This window comes from Cebus imitator, unplaced genomic scaffold (assembly GCF_001604975.1).
Source record: "Cebus imitator isolate Cc_AM_T3 unplaced genomic scaffold, Cebus_imitator-1.0 Scaffold375, whole genome shotgun sequence".
Taxonomy (NCBI): Eukaryota; Metazoa; Chordata; class Mammalia; order Primates; family Cebidae; genus Cebus; species Cebus imitator.
This window is the reverse complement of record NW_016107690.1, coordinates 1547035-1567706: the sequence shown is the minus strand read 5'-3', so window position 1 is coordinate 1567706 and position 20672 is coordinate 1547035. Positions and strand designations below refer to the sequence as shown.

The 20672-nt window shown below is 55.3% G+C and overlaps 1 protein-coding gene across 1 annotated transcript in view; it reads right to left on the bottom strand.

Annotated features, from left to right (window-relative positions):
• SGTA (small glutamine rich tetratricopeptide repeat containing alpha) overlaps positions 1 to 16992 on the bottom strand; it is a 31227-nt gene extending 14235 nt beyond the window's left edge. The window contains exons 1-4 of the mRNA XM_017507462.2: positions 16851 to 16992; positions 3515 to 3654; positions 2190 to 2296; positions 1800 to 1884 (exon numbers count right to left, since the gene is read on the bottom strand). Of these exons, the coding sequence (XP_017362951.1) occupies positions 1800 to 1884; positions 2190 to 2296; positions 3515 to 3614 (292 nt within the window). The 5' untranslated portion in view covers positions 3615 to 3654; positions 16851 to 16992. The remainder of the gene's footprint in view (positions 1 to 1799; positions 1885 to 2189; positions 2297 to 3514; positions 3655 to 16850) is intronic.
• Positions 16993 to 20672: the final 3680 nt, after the last annotated feature.

Sequence of the window (20672 nt, the reverse complement as noted above, 5' to 3'; positions counted from 1 at the left end):
AACTGAGAGCCCTGAAGATGGGAACCCACTCCAGCCCCCAAAATCCCAATCGAGGAGGGTGTAGGGGAAGGCGGGTATCGGCACGTGTTTCCTTAAACAGTTTTAGTGAGATACAACTTACATGCCACAAAGCTTACACTTTAAAAATGTAATTTAGGGCCACACGTGGTGGCTCATACCTGTAATCCCAGCACTTTGGGAGGCCAAGGCAGGTGGATCACCTAAGGTCAGGAGTTCAAGACAAGCCTGACCAAATTGGAGAAACCCCATCTCTACTAAAAACACAAAATTAGCTGGGTGTGGTGGTGCACGCCTGTAATCCCAGCTACTTGGGAGGCTGAGGCAGGAGAATGGCTTGAACCCTGGAGGCAGAAGTTGCGGTGAGCCGAGACAGCCCCATTGCATTCCAGCCTGGCAGACCCGAATGAAACTCTGTCTCAAAAAAGAAAAAAAGTAATTTAGGGCCAGGCGCAGTGGCTCACACTTGTAATCCCGGGAGTTTGAGAAACTGAGGCGGGTGGATCACCTGAGGTCAGGAGTTCAGGACCAGCCTGGCCAACATGGTGAAGCCCCGTCTCTACTAAAAATACAAAAATGGGCCAGGTGTAGCAGCACATGACTGTAACCCCAGCTACCTGGGAGGCTAAGGCAGGAGAACTGCTTGAACCCAGGAGGCAGAGGTTGCAGTGGGCTGAGATTGCGCCACTGCACTCCAGCCTAGGGAACACAGCAAGACTCTGTCTCCAAAGAAAAACAGTAATTGATTGGTTTTTAGTATATTCAACGTGTTGTGCAACCATAACCACTACCAAATTCCAGCACCTCCCACCACCCCAAAAAGCTTCCCTGTCCCCATTAGCTGTCGCCACCAACCCCGGCACCCCACACCCCCTTCCTGTCTTTGTGGGTCCGCCTGTCCTGCACATTTCACAGGAACGGGATCGCACACAGCATGGCCTTTTGTGTCTGGCATCTCTCCCTGAGTGTGGCGCCTCGTGGTGCCCTGCGCCAGGCCCTGGGTCCGAACCCCGCTCCACTTCGTGCTGACCCACATTCCACTGTGTGGACGGGACATGCTGTGCTGATCCATTTATTGTGGACAGACAATTTAAGCTGTTTTTGCTTTCATTTATTTATTTTGAGACAGAGTTTCACTTTTGTTGCCCAGACTGGTGTGCAGCGGGGTGATCTGGGCTCCCTGCAACCTGCACCTCCCAGGTTCAGGCGACTCTCCTGCCACAGCCTCCCCAGTAGCCGGGATTACAGGTACCCGCCACCGCACCTGGCTAATGTTTTTACATTTTTAGTAGAGACGGGGTTTCCCCATGTTGGCCACGCTGGTCTTGAACTCCTGAGATCTGGTGATCCACCAGCCTCAGCCTCCCAAAGTGCTGGGATTACAGGTGTGACCGTGGCTCTCGGCCCGTTTCCGCTTTTGACTCTTGTGAACATAGCTGCCGTGAACATTTGTGCCTCGGCTTGTAGTGGACGTGTGTCCAGCTCTCTCAGGCACGTAGCTAGTGTCCAGGGGTGGAACTGCTAGGCCTCACGGAAGCTGTGTAACTTTTGGGAGCTGCTCCACTCACATCCCCACCAGCCGTGCCTGACGGTCCAGTTTCTCTGCACCTGTGCTCTCACCAGTCCCCCTTCTGTCCCCACTCCCACAAGCCAGCGTGCTGCTCATCAGGGTGCTCCCCTCAACTCCCAGGGTCCCAGGGACCAGCCGGCCAAGGCGAGGGTCCCAGGCCCCAGAGTCTAGGCGGGGCAACGCGCCTGTAGGTTGGAGGGTCCTCCATTACCTTCGGTTTTGAGGCGCTCTGCCTCCGCTGAGTCCTCCTCAGAAGGTGGGGTTCGTGTGGGGCTCCTCAGGTCCTGCGGCATCTCCTGGTCCCGGAGGCAAAGATGGCCTGCTGCCCTCTCCTCCCAACCTGGCACCCCCCGGCCTCAGGTCTCCTTGGGATGCCAGAGAGGGCCGCCAAGCCCCGAATACCCCAGGGGCTCCGCAGGGGACTCCTGGCCCCTTGCCACGTGGCCCTGGGCAAGCGACCACAGTGCCACGTGCCTCAGGCCCCGCCGATGAAGGGAGGAGGGCCGAGGGCTCCTGCAGCCTTGTCGCTGGGGTCCCCAGCGCTGCTCGCTGCTGCTGCTCTCGTTTTAGGGGTGGTGGCTTGGGAAGCCTATTGGCTCACCTTGCCTGTGGCGGCCGCTTCAAATATCTCCGGCAGAGTCTGAGGGAGCGCGAGATCGCTGTCTTCCACTGTCACCCCAAACGCAGTCTCCAGGCACTGGATGGCGACTGGAAGGGGGAACAAAGGTGGGCCCTCGAGGTGAACGCAGCCCTGAGCTTACATTTTCCGGTCTGGAGAGTGGGGTTGGCGCTCCCGCTTCCCCAGGCACGCTTGTTCCCAAGGATCCCAGAATGCAGGGGCCTGCCCGCGCCCTGGCCTGGGACAGGTCCTCCTCCTTCCCGAAAAGAAAAGCTGTGTGGAGAAGCCCTGTGCGCCTGAGAGCAGGGCCCAGGTGGTGACCTCAGGCCTCCGTGGCGTCTCAATGCTGGGGCTGCCCGGCTGAGGCGTGGTGGGGGCTTGGCCCCGCCTGGAGGGCCACATCAGGGGTGAGGTGCCCGGAATGCTGTCGGCCCTCCAAGAGTCAGGAGCTTGAAGCCAGCCCTCAGTAGAAGTCCTGTGTGACTATGTCTGAACCAGGACCATGGAGAGCAGGACAGGAAACAGCCGCAGGGCCCCTCTCCCGGAGCCCATCCACACAAGCCCCGACACCCTCCTTCGCCGAGCCCCGGCACCCTCCTCTCCCAGAGCCTGAACACACGAGCCCTGGCACCCTCCTCGTGTGGACCCGGGGTCCTAATGGGGGTTGGCTACTTCCTCCCCAGTGCTGTGTCTAGGACCGGGGCACATCCCTACAGTTGTCACTGTGGGTCCATGCCACAGAGGCCTGGCAGGCCCCGGACACAGGTGAGCGAGGCAGAGGAGGAGAAGGAGGATCTGGGCTGGAGCCTGCCGGCCGCACAAGGTGCCTCCCCAGCCCTCCTTCCCCTCCAAGCCCCAGATCTGGGTGTCGCAGACGTGGGAGCCAGACCAGACAGGAGACCACGGCAGGCCAGGCGGGACACCAGTGGGGCTGGGACTCTAGGACAGGACCAGCACTAGGAGAGCTTTTCCCTGTGACCAATAGTGACATGCACACACCAGGTGGTGAGAATGTTCCGGAAGCACACCTTGGTGGAAGATGGGGAGATGGAAAAGGCAGCTCAGCCTGAAGGCGGCAAGCGACGGTGGTACCACGCACTGGCGGCGGGAGGGCTCAGCCCTGGTTCCTGTGGCCAGGGGCTGTGTGGCCCTGGGCAGGTCCCGGCCCTCTCTAGGCTCAGCTTCCTCCCCCAAGAAGCCAGGCGGGAGGCCAGCGGTGTACACACCAGGGGTCTACACTAGGTCTACACTGGACTATGCCAGCTGCTGCCCGGGAAGGGAGGGGGAGGTGGCGGGCACACTCATACCTTCCAGGCTCTCCTGAGCGTCGGACGACAGGCCCCCGTGCCGGAGCTGGTCGTGTAGGAACTGGATGATGGCGTAGGCTAGGCGCTTCTTGTTGTCCATCTCGAGCCCGGAAGAGGTGACACCTGGGGGTGCTCAGGATCTGCGGGTCCAAGTGGAGGGCCTGAGTGCGGGGGGTGCGGGAAAACCCCCCATCAGGCCCCTCACACTCCCCGCCCCAGGCCCGCCCCCAACTCGCCGGGTCCTATTCTAAGGGCGCTCGCTGATCTCAGCTCCAGGACAGCCGAGGTGGTAAGGCCTTAATATGCCCATTTCAAGGATGATGACCTGAGGCCCGGAGCTCACCAACCCGGCCGTGCACAGGCCGGCAAGTGTGAGGCCAGCAGGCAAGCAGCAGCTGCCCTAGAGAACCCGCCCGGCTCCCAGGACCTCCTGAGTGCTCTGAGGGTGGTGCTGAGGCCCCACAGAGGTCCCTTCTGCCCCTGCTTCTGGCATGAGGTGGTTGGAGGTCAGGGACACTGCCCAGCACCCTGCAGTGCCCAGGACAGCTCCGCTCCAGAGAATGAGGCAGCACCAGTGTCCACGGTGCTGAGAGGGAGAGACCTTGTCCTGAGCCAAAGCCATGACCCCCTTCCTCAATCTACCTCTTTTTTGGCATGCCAGCATTTCTTAGACACCCAGCGGGGCTGGGTGTGCCTGCTGTGACATCGCTGTTTCCTGGGACTTGCAGAGGACTCCCCCTAAGGAGTTAGCCATCTCATTCCCTTTCATTCCCCCTTGGACGCCTGTCTGGTTCCCCCTTGGATGCCCGCCTCATCCTTGGACACCCGCCTCATTCCCCCTGGACGCCTGCCTCCTTCCGCCTTGGATACCCGCCTCATTCCCCCTGGACGCCTGCCTCCTTCCGCCTTGGACTCCCGCCTCGTTCCCCCTGGACAGCTGTCCGGTTCCCCCTGGATGCCCGCCTCCTTCCCCTTGGGCACCTGTCTTGTTCCTCACTCCCAGGACCTGACAGCTGCGCTGCTCACGTCTGTGGTCTCTGCAGGTTCCTGCCAGAGCTCTAAAGGGCACCGGAGGATGACGTCGGGAGAGGCTGTTCTGGAAGCTGGAGCTGTTGCCCACAGACGGGTCTTTTTTTAGTACAAGACCTTTCACGCAGGTTTCCTGGGTGCCTGGGCCAAGTTGGAGGGACTTCAGCTGCAGCGACCTTCCCGGCACTGGGCAGGACGCCCCGCCGCGTGCTGTGCGAGCTTCCTGGGGCGGGCTGGCCAGCGGCCTCGCAGCGCCACCTCCAGCAAGCCCGGCCTCACTGTGCCTCCATTTCCAGCTGGCCACGGTGACTCTAAACGTTCTGATATAACAAACTGCACCGAGAAGCAGCAGCCACTCTGGGGCCGCCGTGCTCTGGGCTGAACACTGTTCCCCTAGTCACATCCACCTGCAACCTGAGAATGCGACCTTGTTCGTGTCTCTGCAGGGACAAGCAAGTCGAGGCGAGGTCACTGTGGTGGCCCTAACGCAGAGACTCAACACGGTGTACGGCTACGGAGACGGCCACGTGAAGACAGACGCAGAGGCGGAGGCCACGCGGCCCCCAGCAGCTGGGAGACGCAGGACGGAGCCGCCTTCGGAGGCAGCGCGGCCCGGCCCGCACCCTCGCCTCGGACTTCTGGCCTCCGGAGCTGCGAGGGACATCGACCTTGGTGGTTTTAAGCCGGCCGGGTTGTGGCCACAGGACTAGCGAGCGGACACAGCCCTCGGCTGTGAGGGAGAGGCCAGGCGGCTTGGGTCCTGATTGCGGCCTGCAAAGTTCATGAGCTCGGACGGGTCGCTGAGTGTGTCGGAGCCTCCGCCTCCATGTCTGTAAAATGGGGAGGCCCATGGTGGCTGCTGTCGGGGGTCAGGGGAAGTAACTGCGACGCTCTCCGCCCAGAGCATGGCGCCCTGCAGTGTCCACCGTGACTTTCACGATTCCTCGAGGTGAGTCTCGCAGCACAGACCTCGGCTGGCTATTTTTGGCGGTGTGACCTAGGGGAAGCAGCTGAGCTCTGCTGAGCCTCAGTTCCCTCTTCTGTCCCCCAGGGATGGCGACAGCACCTCCCCGTCAGGGGTGCGTGAGGAGGGGTAAGACCAGGCGTGCGCAATGCCGCGAGAACGGCCCCACAGACAGGCACGTGGACAGGCGCCTGCCCACCCGCAGTGCCCAGACCAACACAGGCTGAGGCTGTTCCGGAAACGCTGCCCACTGCGCCGGTCTACTAGGAGGAGGTGGAGAGCGTGCTCCGAGGCTAGAAGCAGGCATGGCGGGGGTGGCTGCGGTGCTGGGGCATGGCCACGGGATGGGACCCCATCCTCTCTGTTCTCCAGCCACGGGACAGAACCCGTCCTCTGTTCTTCTGCCGCAGGACAGGACCCCATCCTCTCTGTTCTCCGGCCACGGGACAGAACCCGTCCTCTGTTCTTCTGCCGCAGGACAGGGCCCCCATGCTCTCTGTTCCCCGGCCACGGGACAGAACCCTGTCCTCTGTTCTCGAGATGAGGTTCCCTTGGTGGGGCTAGGCAGCCACTTTCCCTGGAAGCCACTTTCTGTCCAGGGCCTCTGGTGTCCCCAAGCAGCTGTGTCTTCCCTGTCTGTGTCCCTCGCTGGCTGACACACAGGTTGGCGGGGCTATGTGTCACCGCCCTTCCTCATGGGGCCAGGCCCAGCCCGTGCCTAGTCGGCCATATATTCAGCCAAGCTCTGCGTGCCCAGACCCAGACAGGTGAGGCAAGGGAGAGGCAGGCCCAAGGTCTCCAGAGCAGGGGAATCACCGCGAGGAGAAGCACAGGTCTGACATCAAAAGCTCAGGCTGAGTCAGACAGGGTGTGGCTGAGAGGCTGGTAGCCTCGGGATGGATGAGGAAGTGCCAGGCCTGGCTGCCTCTGAATAATTTTTTTTTTAAACAGTCTTGCTCTGTCGCCCAGGCTAGAGTACAGTTGCATGATCTCAGCTCACTACAACCTCCGCCTCCTGGGTTCAACTGATTCTCCTGCCTCAGCCTCCCAAGTAGCTGGGATTACAGGCACCTACCACTGCGCCCAGCTAATTTTTTTATTTTTAGTAGAGACAGGGTTTCACCATCTTGGCCAGGCTGGTCTCGAACTCCTGACCTCGTGATCCACCCACCTCAGCCTCCCAAGTGCTGGGATTACAGGCGTGAGCCACCGCGCCCAGCTTCCTCTGGATAATTTCTTATTCTTCTCTGCTTTGTGCCCAGATCTGCTCTCCAAAATGTGACTAAAACCACAAACGCCTACAAGGAATCTCTGACCCAGCACCCAGAGGGCCGCGGCTCCTCATCCTGAGCCCACGAAGCACGAGAGCAGCGCAGCCAGGGTCTGCCCCCAGGTCCCACGCCCCACCTGGGCCCCAGGGACGCTCCCTGCACAGCCACACTGATATGTGGCTCCACGGGCTGAATGCTGGGATGAGCCAAACTGTGTCCCCCCAGTCCGTACACTGAAGTCCTAACTGCCAGGACCTCGAAATGTGACCTCACCTGGAAATAAGATCTTGGCAGACAGAATTCATTAAGATGGCATCATACCAGACCACAGTGGGTCACTAGAGTAATAACCAACGTCCTTATAATAAAGGCAGACGCACGCACAGGGAGAACGCCGTGTGGACGTGAAGGCGGAGATGGGGTGACGTGGCTACACGCAGGAACAGCGAGGGCTGCCGGCCGCCACCAGGTCCCCCTCCCGTCCTCACGAGGAATGAGCCCGCCGGAACCTTGCTCGTGGACTTCCGGCCTCCAGAGCTGAGGGATGACAGACTCTGTTTCAGCTGCCTGGTCTCCGGTGCTGTCATGGCGGCCCCAGCAAACCCACACGAACGCCAGGTGAGTGGGCATCTCAGGAAGCACCTCTGTCCTGACCACTCCAACAAGCAGGTCAGCCCTGTCTCCAGATGAACTGAGGCCCGCAGGGGGGTGTGGTCGTGTGCCCAGGGTCACGTGGACATGAGGACACACGGGCGGAAGGGGGCAGTGAAGGACGGTGGCCAAGGAGCACGGAGGGAGGGACCAGCTGTGCGTCACTCACTGTGTCCCAGGAGCCAGCTGCCAGAGGGGCAGCTTCTTTATAGGAAATCGAAGCTTCCCATCATTTCTTTCTTTTTTTTCTTTTTAATTTTTTTTTCTTTTTTAAGACGGGGTTTCACCATGTTGGTCAGGCTGGTCTTGAACTCCCGACCTCAGGTGATCCGCCCGCCTTGGCCTCCAAAGTGCTTGGATTACAGGCGTGAGCCACCACGCCCGGCCGCTTCCCATCATTTCTGTACAAACGTCCATTTTAACTTTAAGTGCACAGATGTCTCATGGTCCAAGGCACGTACGTTAACACGTGTGCGCACAGGCAGAGAGGCCTTCGGCTACGACCATCCCCGTGGAGACAGACTCAGAGGCAGGGCACCAAAAGTATCACAGCCACGAGGATGACCTGTCTGAGCACCTCCTATGCTTCCGGCAGACCCCGAACTCAACCGTGTAAAATATCTGTGCATGAACACGGGCAAAGAGGGGAGGGCGCCTCCAGAGAATTTCATCTTTCTTTAGGAGACATCTCACCGTGCTACCCGGGCTGGTCTCAAACTCCTGGCCTCAAGTGATCCTCCAGCCGTGGCCTCCCAAAGTGCTGGGATCACTGGTGTGACCCACTGTGCCTAGCCTCCTCTAGGAGGTAAATGCTGAGGATCCCTATGGATTTTGCGGAAACTGTGTGTGCGCGTGTGTGTATGCATCTCCTAGATTCTGTTTTACTCGGTTCTCAATGGATGTGTTGAGACGCTTGGCGGTGTCTGACGTGGAGTGGGTGGAGTTCAGGGGCACCTCCCAGTGCCCTGGAGTGCCCAGGACAGTCCTCCCCAGAGAACGATCCGACCCCAACGTCCACAGCTCCCAGTGGGAGAGATGCCGGGCTAGAAGAGGGCGTGAAGAGGCTGTGGGTGCACCAGGCACTTTCCACAACCCCATCTCATGACCTCAGGTGCAACGACTTCCGCGGCAGGACTGGGGATGGAGGCGTTCGTGAGAGGCCACGGGAGCCACAGGCACGGTGGGATCCACACCCAGCAGCCGCCTGACCTGCCCCCACACTCAAGATCAGAGGTGTCCCACCCAAAATACCTCCACGTGAGGTGAACAGCCAGTGCCCCCCGAGACAAGGCGCGGGCCACCTGAGCGCATCACCCACTACGCGCCGGAGACAAGCACGACATTAGCCCAGCAGGCTTCAGACACGGGCTGACGTCAGAGTCAGATTACAGCAGCGAAATGGACCTCACACCACTGCACACGCACAGCCCTGGACATGCTGGGAGCGCTCTCAGCTCTGTTTGCCTTTCAGGGAAAGCAACATCCATCAACAGTCACTTAAAAAAAAAGGTGGGGAGCAAAAGAAGGCAGACACAAAGTGTACACAGGGTGTGACTCCATCTCTCTGAAATGCCCAAAACAGGCCCCTCCAGAGACAGGAAGGAGACGCAGGGATGCCGGGGCTTGGGGATGCGAAGGCGAGTGACAGCTGGTGGGGACAGAGTTTCCTGGCTTCCTTTTGGGGTGATGAGAAGCTCTAGAACCAGACAGTGGTGATGGTTGCACAACTCTGTGAACCTACCAAATGCCACTGAATTTCACAGTATGGGAATCATCTCTGTTCTTTAAAGGGGAGGAATCTACCAGAGCTGTGTTTAGTGTCACCAGACGGGGAGTCACAGTCTCCCTGCAAGCTCCCTGGGGATGGTGATGAGTGTCCCGCGCCCATCTCAGGACACAGTGAAGAGCCTGGAACTTCCAGGCCCGGGGTCAGGAGGGGCCAGAGCCTGGAGAGCAGCCAGTCCCGAAATCCAAATATCTCACGTGCGACACAGCACGGCCCACGGAGGTCAACCACCACCAGAAAGTGAAACCACAAAAGCTGACGACATCGCCCCAGCTAACAGGGTTCAGAGAGCAAACCAGGCAGGTCTCCTGACCCGCAAACCCAGGGAAAATGGACACATGCCACCCAAAAGGTTCAGAAGATTTTTGGTTTACAGAGTTTTGGGGTTTTTTTCCACATGTTTTGACACATAACAGCATTACAACAGCCAAAAGGAAACAGCCCACGTGCCCATTGACAGGTGACCGGATCAACACAATGGGGCCTGCGCACACAATGGAATACTATGCAGCCAGGAACAGGAAATTCTGACCAGGTCACAAGGACGGCCTTGAGGACGTCACACTCAGTGAAATAAGCTATACACACAGGAACAAATCCTTTGCAACTCCCATCCTAGGCAGTCCCTAGAGAGGCTGGATTGAGAGACCAAAAGCAGAATTGAGGTGCCAGGGCGGGGGAGGGTACAGGGAGTGAATGTTTCATGGGTTAGAGTTTCAGTCTGGGAAGATAAGAAACTTCTGGAGATAATGGTGGTAAAGCAACATAACTACACGAATGTGCTTAAAGTCACTGAACTGTGCATTTATAACTCATTAAGAAGTTAAGTTTTGTCAGGACGCCGTTCACGCCTGTGATCCCAGCACTTTGGGAGGCCAAGGCGGGTGGATCACGAGGTCAAGAGATTGAGACCATCCTGGCCAACATGGTGAAACCCCATCTCTACTAAAAATACAAAAATTAGCCAGACGTGGTGGCGCGTGCCTGTAGTCCCAGCTACTTGGGAGGCTGAGACAGGACAATCGCTGGAACGCAGGAGGCGGAGGTTGCGGTGAGCCGAGAATGTGCCATTGCACTCCAGCCTGGGCAACGAGAGCGAAACTCAATCTCAAAAAAAATATATATATATATAACACCTGGCCGGGTGCGGTGACTATTTCCACTTTCTGAACCCTCACTGGGTTCTCAGCCACCCTTTCCAGTTCTCACGCCTCAGTCTAAGAGAGAAGGGAACCGGTACACCAAAGATCAGGTGTCTTTGTTTATTCTGTGTTAGTTCCCTGAGAAGGGACTCACATCCCGTCCACACACGCGCGTGTGCACGCACACACGCCCCCACCCCCAGCGTGGATCGCGCTAGGCCCATGTGCCTGGAATGCTAGGCCAAGTTCCAGCTGTCACTGGTATGACCTTGCGTGTGCCACCTGTCTGGGTCTGTCACTCCCTCTGTAAGAGGGGGCTGTGACCCCCACCTTCTAGGTCTTAGAGGACTCAGCCAGGTCTTTATTTCTTTTTTTTTTTTTTTGAGATGGAGTCTCACTTTGTCACCCAGGCTGGAGTACAGTGGCACTCACTGAGTCACACTGCTCTCTCCTGGTGCCATTGGCGCCTCTGCACCCCAGGGCCTTTGCACGGGCTGTTCTCCCTCCTGGAACACCTCCCACACCCCAGACAACTTCTTCGCCTCTTGGTCTGCACCCTGCCCCCCCCGTTACTCTGGGGCAGAGCTGAGCAGAAGTGCCCAAGCTGAGACCCCCTGGGTGAAGGGATGCCACTGATCCCCAAGAGCTCTACTGAGGTCCCAGGAGGCTGCACACATTGAAATCCACAAACAGGCTGGGTACAATGGCTCACGCTTGTAATCCCAGCACTCTGGGAGGCTGAGGTGGGTGGATCACAAGGTCAGGAGTTCGAGACCAGCCTGACCGACACAGTGAAACCCCATCTCTACTAAATATGCAAAAACTGACTGGGCATGGTGGCTCATGCCTGTAATCCCAACACTTTGGGAGGCCGAGGCAGGCAGATCGTGAGGTCAGGAGACGGAGACCATCTTGGTCAACGTGGTGAAACCCCGTCTCTAGCAAAAATACAAAAAAATTAACCAGGCATGGTGGTGCGCGCCTGTAGTCCCAGCTACTCAGAAGGCTGAGACAGGAGAATCACTTGAACCCAGGAGGTGGAGGTTGCAGTGGGCCGAGATTGTGCCACTGCACTCCAGCCTGGTGACAGAGCGAGACTCCATCTCAAAAAAAAAAAAAGAAATCCACAAACTATGGAGGACTCGAACCCAGGAGTTTGAGGCCAACCTGAGCAACAAAGTGAGACCCTGTCTCTAACAAAACCAAAAACACATCCACACGCTAGGCAGAGAGAGAGCAGGTGAATCCCAGGAGCTGGAGGCCCCTGAGTTCTGTTCTTCTGCCCCTTAGGAAGTTTATTCTGGTGTCCAGCGAGAGCAGGGAGCAGGCTCCATTTTTTCCCCCAAATAACGAATGCAGGTCTCTCCCCCGTGGCACTGTGGACATCTCGGGGGGAAGACTCTGTCCCGGGCACTGCCGGGCACTGAGCAGTATCCCTGGCCCTCCCACTGCACACCAGAAGCACCCCCCAGCTGAGACGACCACACACGACCCCCAGCAGTAAACCACCTCTAAGTGGGAAGGAAAAGGCTGGAAGTCAGTACAGGTCAGCTTTTTCCGGCCAGATGACCTTGCTTGAGCCTTCTGAAAACCTTCTGTTTGCAGAACTCTGGGTTTCAGAAGTGCAGGTCCGCGGCGGAGGACCCAGCGTGTGACTCAGGCCGGTCGTGCTGGAACCCGCGGCTTCTGGCCCCTCCCCAGGTGAGGACCATCCGGCGGTTCTCAGATCTGCCTTCAGCACTAAGGCTTCGGGGAAGAACGTTTTCTGCTCTTCAGAGGGGGGTCCACAAGCCTGAGGATGGCGTTTTCCTCGGCTGCCATTCGGCTCTCGGTGTCTTCGGAACAATCACAACTTGTCGGGGTTTGGCTGTGGGACAGCACTCTCAAAGAAGCCAGCTGTGTTTCCTAACAGCGAGGGCTTTATGGGCACTCTGGAGCCACGGCCGACGCCTGGTCTCAAGGCAGAGGGCGCAGAAGTGAGGGTGGAAGGCTGCTGGCCCGTGGGGGTGGCAACTGGGGCGCCAGCTTCAGCTCTGAGCCGATGATTCCACATCCCAACTTTACATTTTATCATTAAAATAAAAACAAAATTAGCTGGGCGTGGTGGCTCACGCCTGTAATCCCAGCACTTTGGGAGGCTGAGGCAGGCAGATCACAAGGTCAAAAGATCGAGACCATCCTGGCCAACAAGATGAAACCCTGTCTCTACTAAAAACATAAAAAAAATAGCTGGGTGTGGTGGCACACGCCTGTAATCCCAGCTACTCGGGAGGCTGAGGTGAGAGGATCATTTGACCCCAGGAGCTGGAGGTTGCAGTGAGCTGTGATTGTGCCTGTGTACTCCAACCTGGGTGACAAAGTGAGGCCCTGCCTCTAAAAACAAACAAAAAACTCACAACCACCTCTCTTATTTCCCTGCCCAGAATGAATCATTCAATGGGAAAAACGGAACATCCCCCTAAACCGAGGTCCTCCTACTTCGTTACACCCCAGTAAGAAGCCCCCACTCTGGCCCACTGCCTTCTGTGAGCACTCTGCCCACCTCCACCCCAAATCCACAGCACTTCTCATAAACAGCAGAGCAGGGAGGCTGGGTGCCCCAGTCCTCACTCCCTCTCAGGATACCTGGGTTCTAGCTCAGTCTCCCATCCGGATACTCCCCACACGGAAGCCCTGTTTCTTCTAAGATGCCACCAGGAGGTCACTGCATGTATAAAAGCCCTCAGCTGCTCCCTGGACCCCCAGAAGTGTACGTTAGAGGCTCCTCACCAGTGGGGGGTCGTCTGTGGGGCCTACACCAAACCCTGTACATGCCACTCGAATTAGGCGCTCACCTCCCCTCCCCACTTTGCCAGGAGAGAATCTAGTATTCCCGCAAGCTCGGGCCCAGCATCTCCTTCAAGGCTTTCTACCCCTCCACAGACCCATTTTCCCTTTGAACCCCTGCACCTGGCAGTGTCCAAACCCTATGGACTCAGGAAAGCCTTCGATTGTTGAAAAAATTCACAGCCATGGTCCTTGGGGAGGCCATTTCTCTACGCCTGTTTACACCTCAGTGAAAGAGAAAACAGGCCAGGTGCGGTGGGGCACGCCTCTCATCACAGAACTTTGGAGGCCAAGGTGGACAATCCCTTGAATCCAGGAGTTTGAGACCAGCCTGAGCAACATGGTGAAACCCTATCTCAAAAACAACAAGTTACAAAAATTAGCCGGGTGTGGTAGTGCAGACCTGTAGTCCCAGCTACTCAGGAAGCTGAGGCGGGACGGCCTGAGCCCAGGAGGTTGGGGCTGTGGTGAGCCGAGATCGCGCTACTGCACTCCAGCCTGGGTGACAGAGCAAGACCCTATCCCAAACCATCCCTCTGATTCCTTGAGCCTGTGCTGAGGACGTCCTACCAGGGCCCCTGTTGGATGCTGGCAAAACAAAACAAAACAGGTTGCCTCGGTGGCTCACGCCTGTAATCCCAGCACTTTGGGAGGCCGAGGCGGGCGGATTGCCTGAGCTCGGGAGTTTGAGACCAGCCTAGGTAACATGGTGAAACCCAGTCTCTACTCAAATACAAAAAATTACCCGGGTGTGGTTGGGTGCGCCTGTAGTCCCAGCTACTTGGGAGGCTGAGGCAGAATACCTTGAACCCGGGAGGGGGAGGCTGCAGTGAGCCAAGATCACACCACTGCACTCTAGCCAGGCGACAGAGTGAGACTCCGTCTCCAAAAAAAAAAAACAGTAGAATTGACTGACTACAGCTCTCAAGGATTCTCCAAACTGGGGCAGAGCTCACCCCCATCTGGAATCACTCACCCTTCTAGGAAGATTTAATTATAAACCGCAGCTCAAATCCTTGGCGCGCTCACAGCTTTCCAGGACCCAGCTAAGTGCTGTATATGCGATGCCTTATTTTAGGGGTCAGCAAAGGTTTTTCTGAAAAGGGCCAGAAGAAAAACGTCTTCGGCTCTGCAGGCGCATGTTCTCCACGGCAACTGTTCCACTGTGCCTTCTTAGCTCGAAACCAACCACAGCTCGCATGGAAACAAAGCCGTGTGTCTGCGTTCCCACGAAACCTCATTTGGAAAACCAGGCCACAGGTGGATTTGGCCTTCTGGTCAGTTTGCTGATACCTTGCCTGGTTTAATGCTCACACACCTGGGGTGATTACTATTATTATCCCCATTCTACAGAAGAAAAACTGAGGCTTGGAAAGATGGGGCCACTCAAGACCCCCCAGCTATGAGGATGAGAAGGAGGAGCTCTGAACCCAGGCAGTCTGACTTGAGTGTCTAACCTCCAAAGTACCCATTCCTCTCCACATAAAATTGGGTGCACACACAAAACTTTGTTCACGATTTCACGGAGCCACACACTCCCAGCTGCCCATGCTGGTGAAGAATCACTGATCTAGGACAGGGTTTTGATTTTTGACAGGGTCTTACTCTGTCAACCAGGCTGGAGTGCAATGGCGTGATCTTGGCTCACTGCAACCTCAGCCTCCTGGGTTCAAGGGATTCTCCTGCCTCAGCCTCCTGAGTAGTAGGGATGACAGGCACATGCCACTATGCCCAGCTAATTTTTGTTTCTTCAGTACAGATGGGATTTCGCCACGTTGGCCAGGCTGGTCTCAAACTCCTGACCTCAAGTGATCCGCCCATATGGTAAGGTTTTTAAAGTATTATTGACATCCAAGACTGGATTATTCCCTGGGGTGGGGCCATCCTAGGCATTGCAGGGTAGTGAGCAGCATCCCTGGCTTCTACCCACTCCATACCAAGAGGTCCCCCAGATCATGACAACCACAATGTCACCAAGTGTCCCCAGGGCAGAGAACTGTTCCCAGTTGAGAACCACCGGTCAAGGGAGGGAAAAGACAGACAAAACGAATAATCAGAGACAGAAACAAGGCAAGGGGCGGAGGCTCACGCCTGTAATCCCAGCACTGTGGGAGGCCGAGGGGGGTAGATCACGAGGTCAAGACTTGGAGACCAGCCTGACCAACATGGTGAAACCCCTTCTCTACTAAGAATACAAAAATTACCCAGGCGTGGTGGTGCATGCCTGTAATCCCAGCTACCAGAGAGGATGACGCAGGACAACTGCTTGAACCCAAGAGGTTGAGTGAGTCCAGATCATGCCATTGCAACAGAACAAGACTCCGTCTCAAAACAAAACAAAACAAAGCAAAAAAACCCAAAAAACAGAAAAGCAAATGAGTGTGCGGGAGCCCGGGGATCCCCAGGTGTTCCTTCCCTTCCTGTTGTCATAGTTCTCTATTTGCCTTTGTCATTTTTCACAGTTTTTAAAAAAATGCTGTTGTAGGACGGGCATGGTGGCTCACACCTGTAATCCCAGCACTTTGGGAGGCTTAGGCAGACAGATCATGAAGTCAAGAGTTGGAGACCATCCTGGTCAACATGGTGAAACCCCGTCTCTACTAAAAACACAAAAAAGTAGCCGGGCATGGTGGCATGAGCCTGTAATCCCAGCTACTGGGGAGGCTGAGGCAGGAGAATCGCTTGAACCCAGGAGGTGGAGGTTGAGCTGAAATGAAGCCACTGCACTCCGGTGTGGGCGACAGAGTAAGACACCGTCTCAAAAAAAAAAAAGAAACAAAAGAAAATGGGATAATCATTTAACCTCCGAGATGCACGCTGCACGGCAATTTTCTGGCACCTAATAACAAAAACAGCTGTTCTCAAGCCAGCTCTCTCTCACCAAGTTCCAGACACCTCAAAGAACTGCATGCGGGTTTACCCTCATAATGACCCTCCGACACATCTGCTTTTCCCACTGCTGTTTAGGAAAGAAGGAACGCTTTGCTTAGGGGGGAGGCGACTCACCCAGGTTTACACAGCGGGTAAGACGTGTTGGTGGGCTGGTCCTGTATCCCAGATTTCCCCAACCTCTAGCAATGTATGCAGAAGACGACTCTAAACACGAAATAAGACGAACGGCTGCCAATTCTTCGTAATTCTCACTTGGCGCTGGGCCCCGCGGCTCTCATTTCCCAGGCAGGGACTTTTCACAACGTCCGTTTTACAGAGGGGACAACTGAGGCTCCGAAAAGCCAAGAGGCTGGGCAAGGTCACCCAGGGAGGGACTGGAGGCGCTGGGACTAGAGCCCCGACTTGAGTCACCACAAACGGGGGTCCCCGAGTCACAGCAACGACGTTTCCAGGCGGTTAATAAGAGCGAGACGGCAGCGAACACCCAGCGATCGCTCACTACTGCGGGGTGCCTTCACCTCCCGCCGACCTCGTCACCAGCCCGCCGACCGGCATTTCCAGGACCTGGGGTCCGGGGCAGGGAGATCAGGGCTCGAACGGCCTGCCCGATGCCTCCCGGCCTCAGTTTCCCCTCCGCGCCACCTACTCACAGGACCCCGAGAGTCGCGGTGACCCTGACCTCACAATCTCCAACCTCTTACGGGCTCTGGGGCCCCGTGAGCCCCGAGCCGCAGACCCCAGATCCCCCAGGCTCAGCACGGAGCCCCTTACTCACCTCTCAGGCGACCGATCCCCGACCCACCGACGGCTGCGCTTGCGCACAGCGGTGCCGCCCGGCCCCGGCCCCCGGGCGCCACGCCTGCGCAGAACAAGGGCGTCCCGGGTTGCTTCCCTTCTGCGCAGGTGCGTTAATGCTCTAAGTGGGCGTGACAGGAAGTGACGCAACGTAGAGGCGGGAACCAGCTGGTCGTTAGGGCAACTGACCTCTACGACCTCATGGAGGCCGGAAATCAGGTCTGACTTGCCCTCTAAAGCAAGCATGAAGCGGTGCATGGTGGGACAGTAGCGGACTCCAGCCGGTCGCTGAGCTGACCACGTGGTGTTGGGCCGGCCACGTGGTGCAGCCGCGTTTGGACACCTGGACCTCAGAGCGTCACAGCCGCGCAATGAATGGGAGTCACTGTTATCCGCTCCCTGTCTTTGTTCATTTATTTACCCACCCATCTACTCACCCACAAATGCATTCTTTCATGCAATCTGTGAGACGTCTGTGAGAATAGAGACACTTGTAGACAGCAGGTGCCTAATATTCAATCAATATTTATCACAAACCAGCCATAAAAATCAGCAAAGTGTCTACTCTCATTATCTTCCATTGGTGCAGACTATCAACTAATAAACTAGTACATAAATAGAGAAACAAGAAATTTCACAAAAAACACTGCAAAAAAAAAAAAAATGAAGGTGCTGTGATTGTGACTGGGAGTTAGGATGGGTAGGAAAGATCATCCTTTAGATTCAAGGACAGGAAAGTCCAAACTTAAAGTACCCCAGGCACAGGGAACAGTGAAAATGAGGGCTGATGTAAAATTAAGTTTGGTGTGCTCAAGACACCACCCCCCCCCAAAAAAAATAGAGACAAAGTGATGAGAAATTTTTTAGGACAATGGAAAACTTATCACCATCTGAGTTATAGTTGCCAGAAATGTTCTCTAAGTAAAATTTTGATGCTGCAAAAGAAATAGCACTTGAAGATAAATCCTCTCAGCAAGGCAGTTTATTTCTACAGAAGGGTGCAGCTCACTGATGGAGCCATGGTGACCACATATTTGGGCAAGTGAGAAAAAGGGGTACTTATGCCTGATGGGGGTCACCCCTACTGCTATGTCATTCCCCTATGAGCTAGAGTTAGACCACACAAGCTAGACTTATCCTGATTGGCTATTTTAGAGAGCAGGGGTCCAAGCTGGAGTGGCAGGGTGGGTGGTTTCGCGGGAAGGACCATTACAGGCAGGTCAGAGCAGGTAGCCAGGAGTGACCTAGGTCAGAGAAGGTGACTGTGCAGCAGGAACGGCTGTGGGAAACGGATCTCTCAAACACCAAATAAAGGAGGGAAGAGTTTATTTGGCTGGGAGACAAGGCAGTAATTTGTCGAAAGCCCAGCTCATCTAACGAAGGAAAGTTCTGCCTTTATATAGGTTTATACTTTAGATGTCACATGGGGAAGAATCTTAGGTTTATAGCTTTGGGAATCACATATGAAAGGGTTCCGGTTTACAGTTTGAGGAGTCACATGTGAAAAGGTTTCTGGTTTGATCTTGTTTTAAGTGAAAGTAGTGTCTTCCAGAGAGCTTCCCCAAGACCAAGCATGTTATTTTCAGGAAGGAGATTCAGGAGGCGCCAGTGGATGACAGAGGGGGAGGGAATCCCAGATGCCTGGGTTTCCTTCCGCAACTGGAGGAGGTGACTGGAGCAGGTGACCAGGATGAGTCAGGATGGAGTCAGGGGCTGGGGAGGGGAAACAAATGTTAACTACTGATTAGAACTGGTGGATAAGGTTATGTACTGAAACTATAAGGAAGTTAAACTGTAAAATGAAGGACAAATAACTGAACATAATGACATACTGATTTTTTTTTTTTCTGTATTTTTAGTAGAGACGAGGTTTCTCCATGTTGGCCAGGCTGGTCTCGAACTCCTGACCTCAGATGATCTGCCCACCTTGGCCTCCCAAAGTGCTGGGATTGCAGGCATGAGCCACCTCGCCTGGCCGACATACTGATGCTTTGAAGAGAAATTTAGAACTCATTGTATACAATATTCTCCCAATTCATTTTCTTCCTACTTGAAATACATGCACAATTAATGGAGTGGATTTTTTAAATTTCTTTTGCAGAAATAAAGGAGGTGAGGCCAGATGTGGTGGCTGGGCAAGGTCACCCAGGTAGGGTGACCAGACGTGGTGGCCTGTAATACCAGCACTCTGGGAGACCGAGGCAGGCAGATTACTTGAGGTCAGGAGTTCGAGACTAGCCTGGCCAACATGGTGAAACCCTGTCTCCACTAAAATCACTAAAATTGCCGGGCGCGGTGGCTCAAGCCTGTAATCCCAGCACTTTGGGAGGCCGAGGCGGGTGGATCACGAGGTCAAGAGATCGAGACCATCCTGGTCAACATGGTGAAACCCCGTCTCTACTAAAAAAAAAAAAAAAAAAAATTAGCTGGGCATGGTGGCGCGTGCCTGTAATCCCAGCTACTCAGGAGGCTGAGGCAGGAGAATTGCCTGAACCCAGGAGGCGGAGGTTGCAGTGAGCCGAGATCGCGCCATTGCACTCCAGCCTGGGTAACAAGAGCGAAACTCCGTCTCAAAAAAAAAAAAAAAAAACACTAAAATTAGCCGGGCCTGGTGCAGGCATCTGTAGTCCCAGCTACTCGGGAGGCTGAGGCAGGAGAATTGCTTGAACCCGTGAGGCAGCGTACCCCCTCAGCCGTAAAGACCCTCAGCCAGGTGGCGCTGAAGGAATTAAGAAGCAGACAGCCAGATAGAACAGCAAAGTGGGTCTATCCATGGGCCAACAGCTTTCCCAGCTGACAGCCTCAGGGGCTCACAGCATTCCGGGCTGAGGGCCTCAAGCAGACTCTGACCCACACAGTTATTCTCTCTGAACAGGTGATTAATAATAAACAGATGTTTGGTATTTTCTCATAACACAAAAATGTACTACGTCGCCGCTGGTGACCACTTACCAGTGATGACAAACTAAAAAGTATTCTCCACAAGGGAGCCATGGGACAGGGTCAATGTCCCGCACTTAAAGAACTGTTTTAAGCGGTGCATGATATTTTTATATTTATACATTGTCCTACCATTTTAGAATGCCCCAAGTAGTTTTCTTCCAGTGGGGGGGAGAGGAGGAGCTAGGTTTTCCTTGCCATGGTTCTTCTCAGCAAACAATATATTTGATCATAGATTCAGCATTTCTCAGCAATCATACACTTAGCATTTCTCAACAGCAGAGGTTGCAGTGAGCCGAGGTCACGCTACTTTACTCCGGCCTGGGCGACAGAGCGAGACTCTGTCCAGCCCCTCAAAAAACAAACAAACAACAACGACAAAAAAAACAAAAACAAAAACAAAAAAAACCAGAAAGGAGGTCGGTTGTTTGGGTTTTTGCCAGTTTCATTCCAGTACATCGTTTTTTTCTAGGTGCAGTAACGGTTCAAGATGAGGGTTCAAGATGTTTTTCGTTTTAACCCACAACACTGGATGTAGGTCAGGCTACTGCAGTGTTCCAAAACACCTGTTATTTGACATGAATCCGTTTACTTGCTTATGTTTCTAACTAGAAAAAAAAAAAAAAAAAACACTTGGCCAGGAGGAGTGGCTCACACCTGTAATCTTCACATTTTGGGAGGCCGAGGTGGGCGGATCACGAGGTCAGGAGATCAAAATCATCCTGGCCAACGTGGTGAAACCCAGTCTCTCTTAGAAATACAAAAATAGAGGCCGGGCGCGGTGGCTCAAGCCTGTAATCCCAGCACTTTGGGAGGCTGAGGCGGGTGGATCACGAGGTCAAGAGATCGAGACCATCCTGGT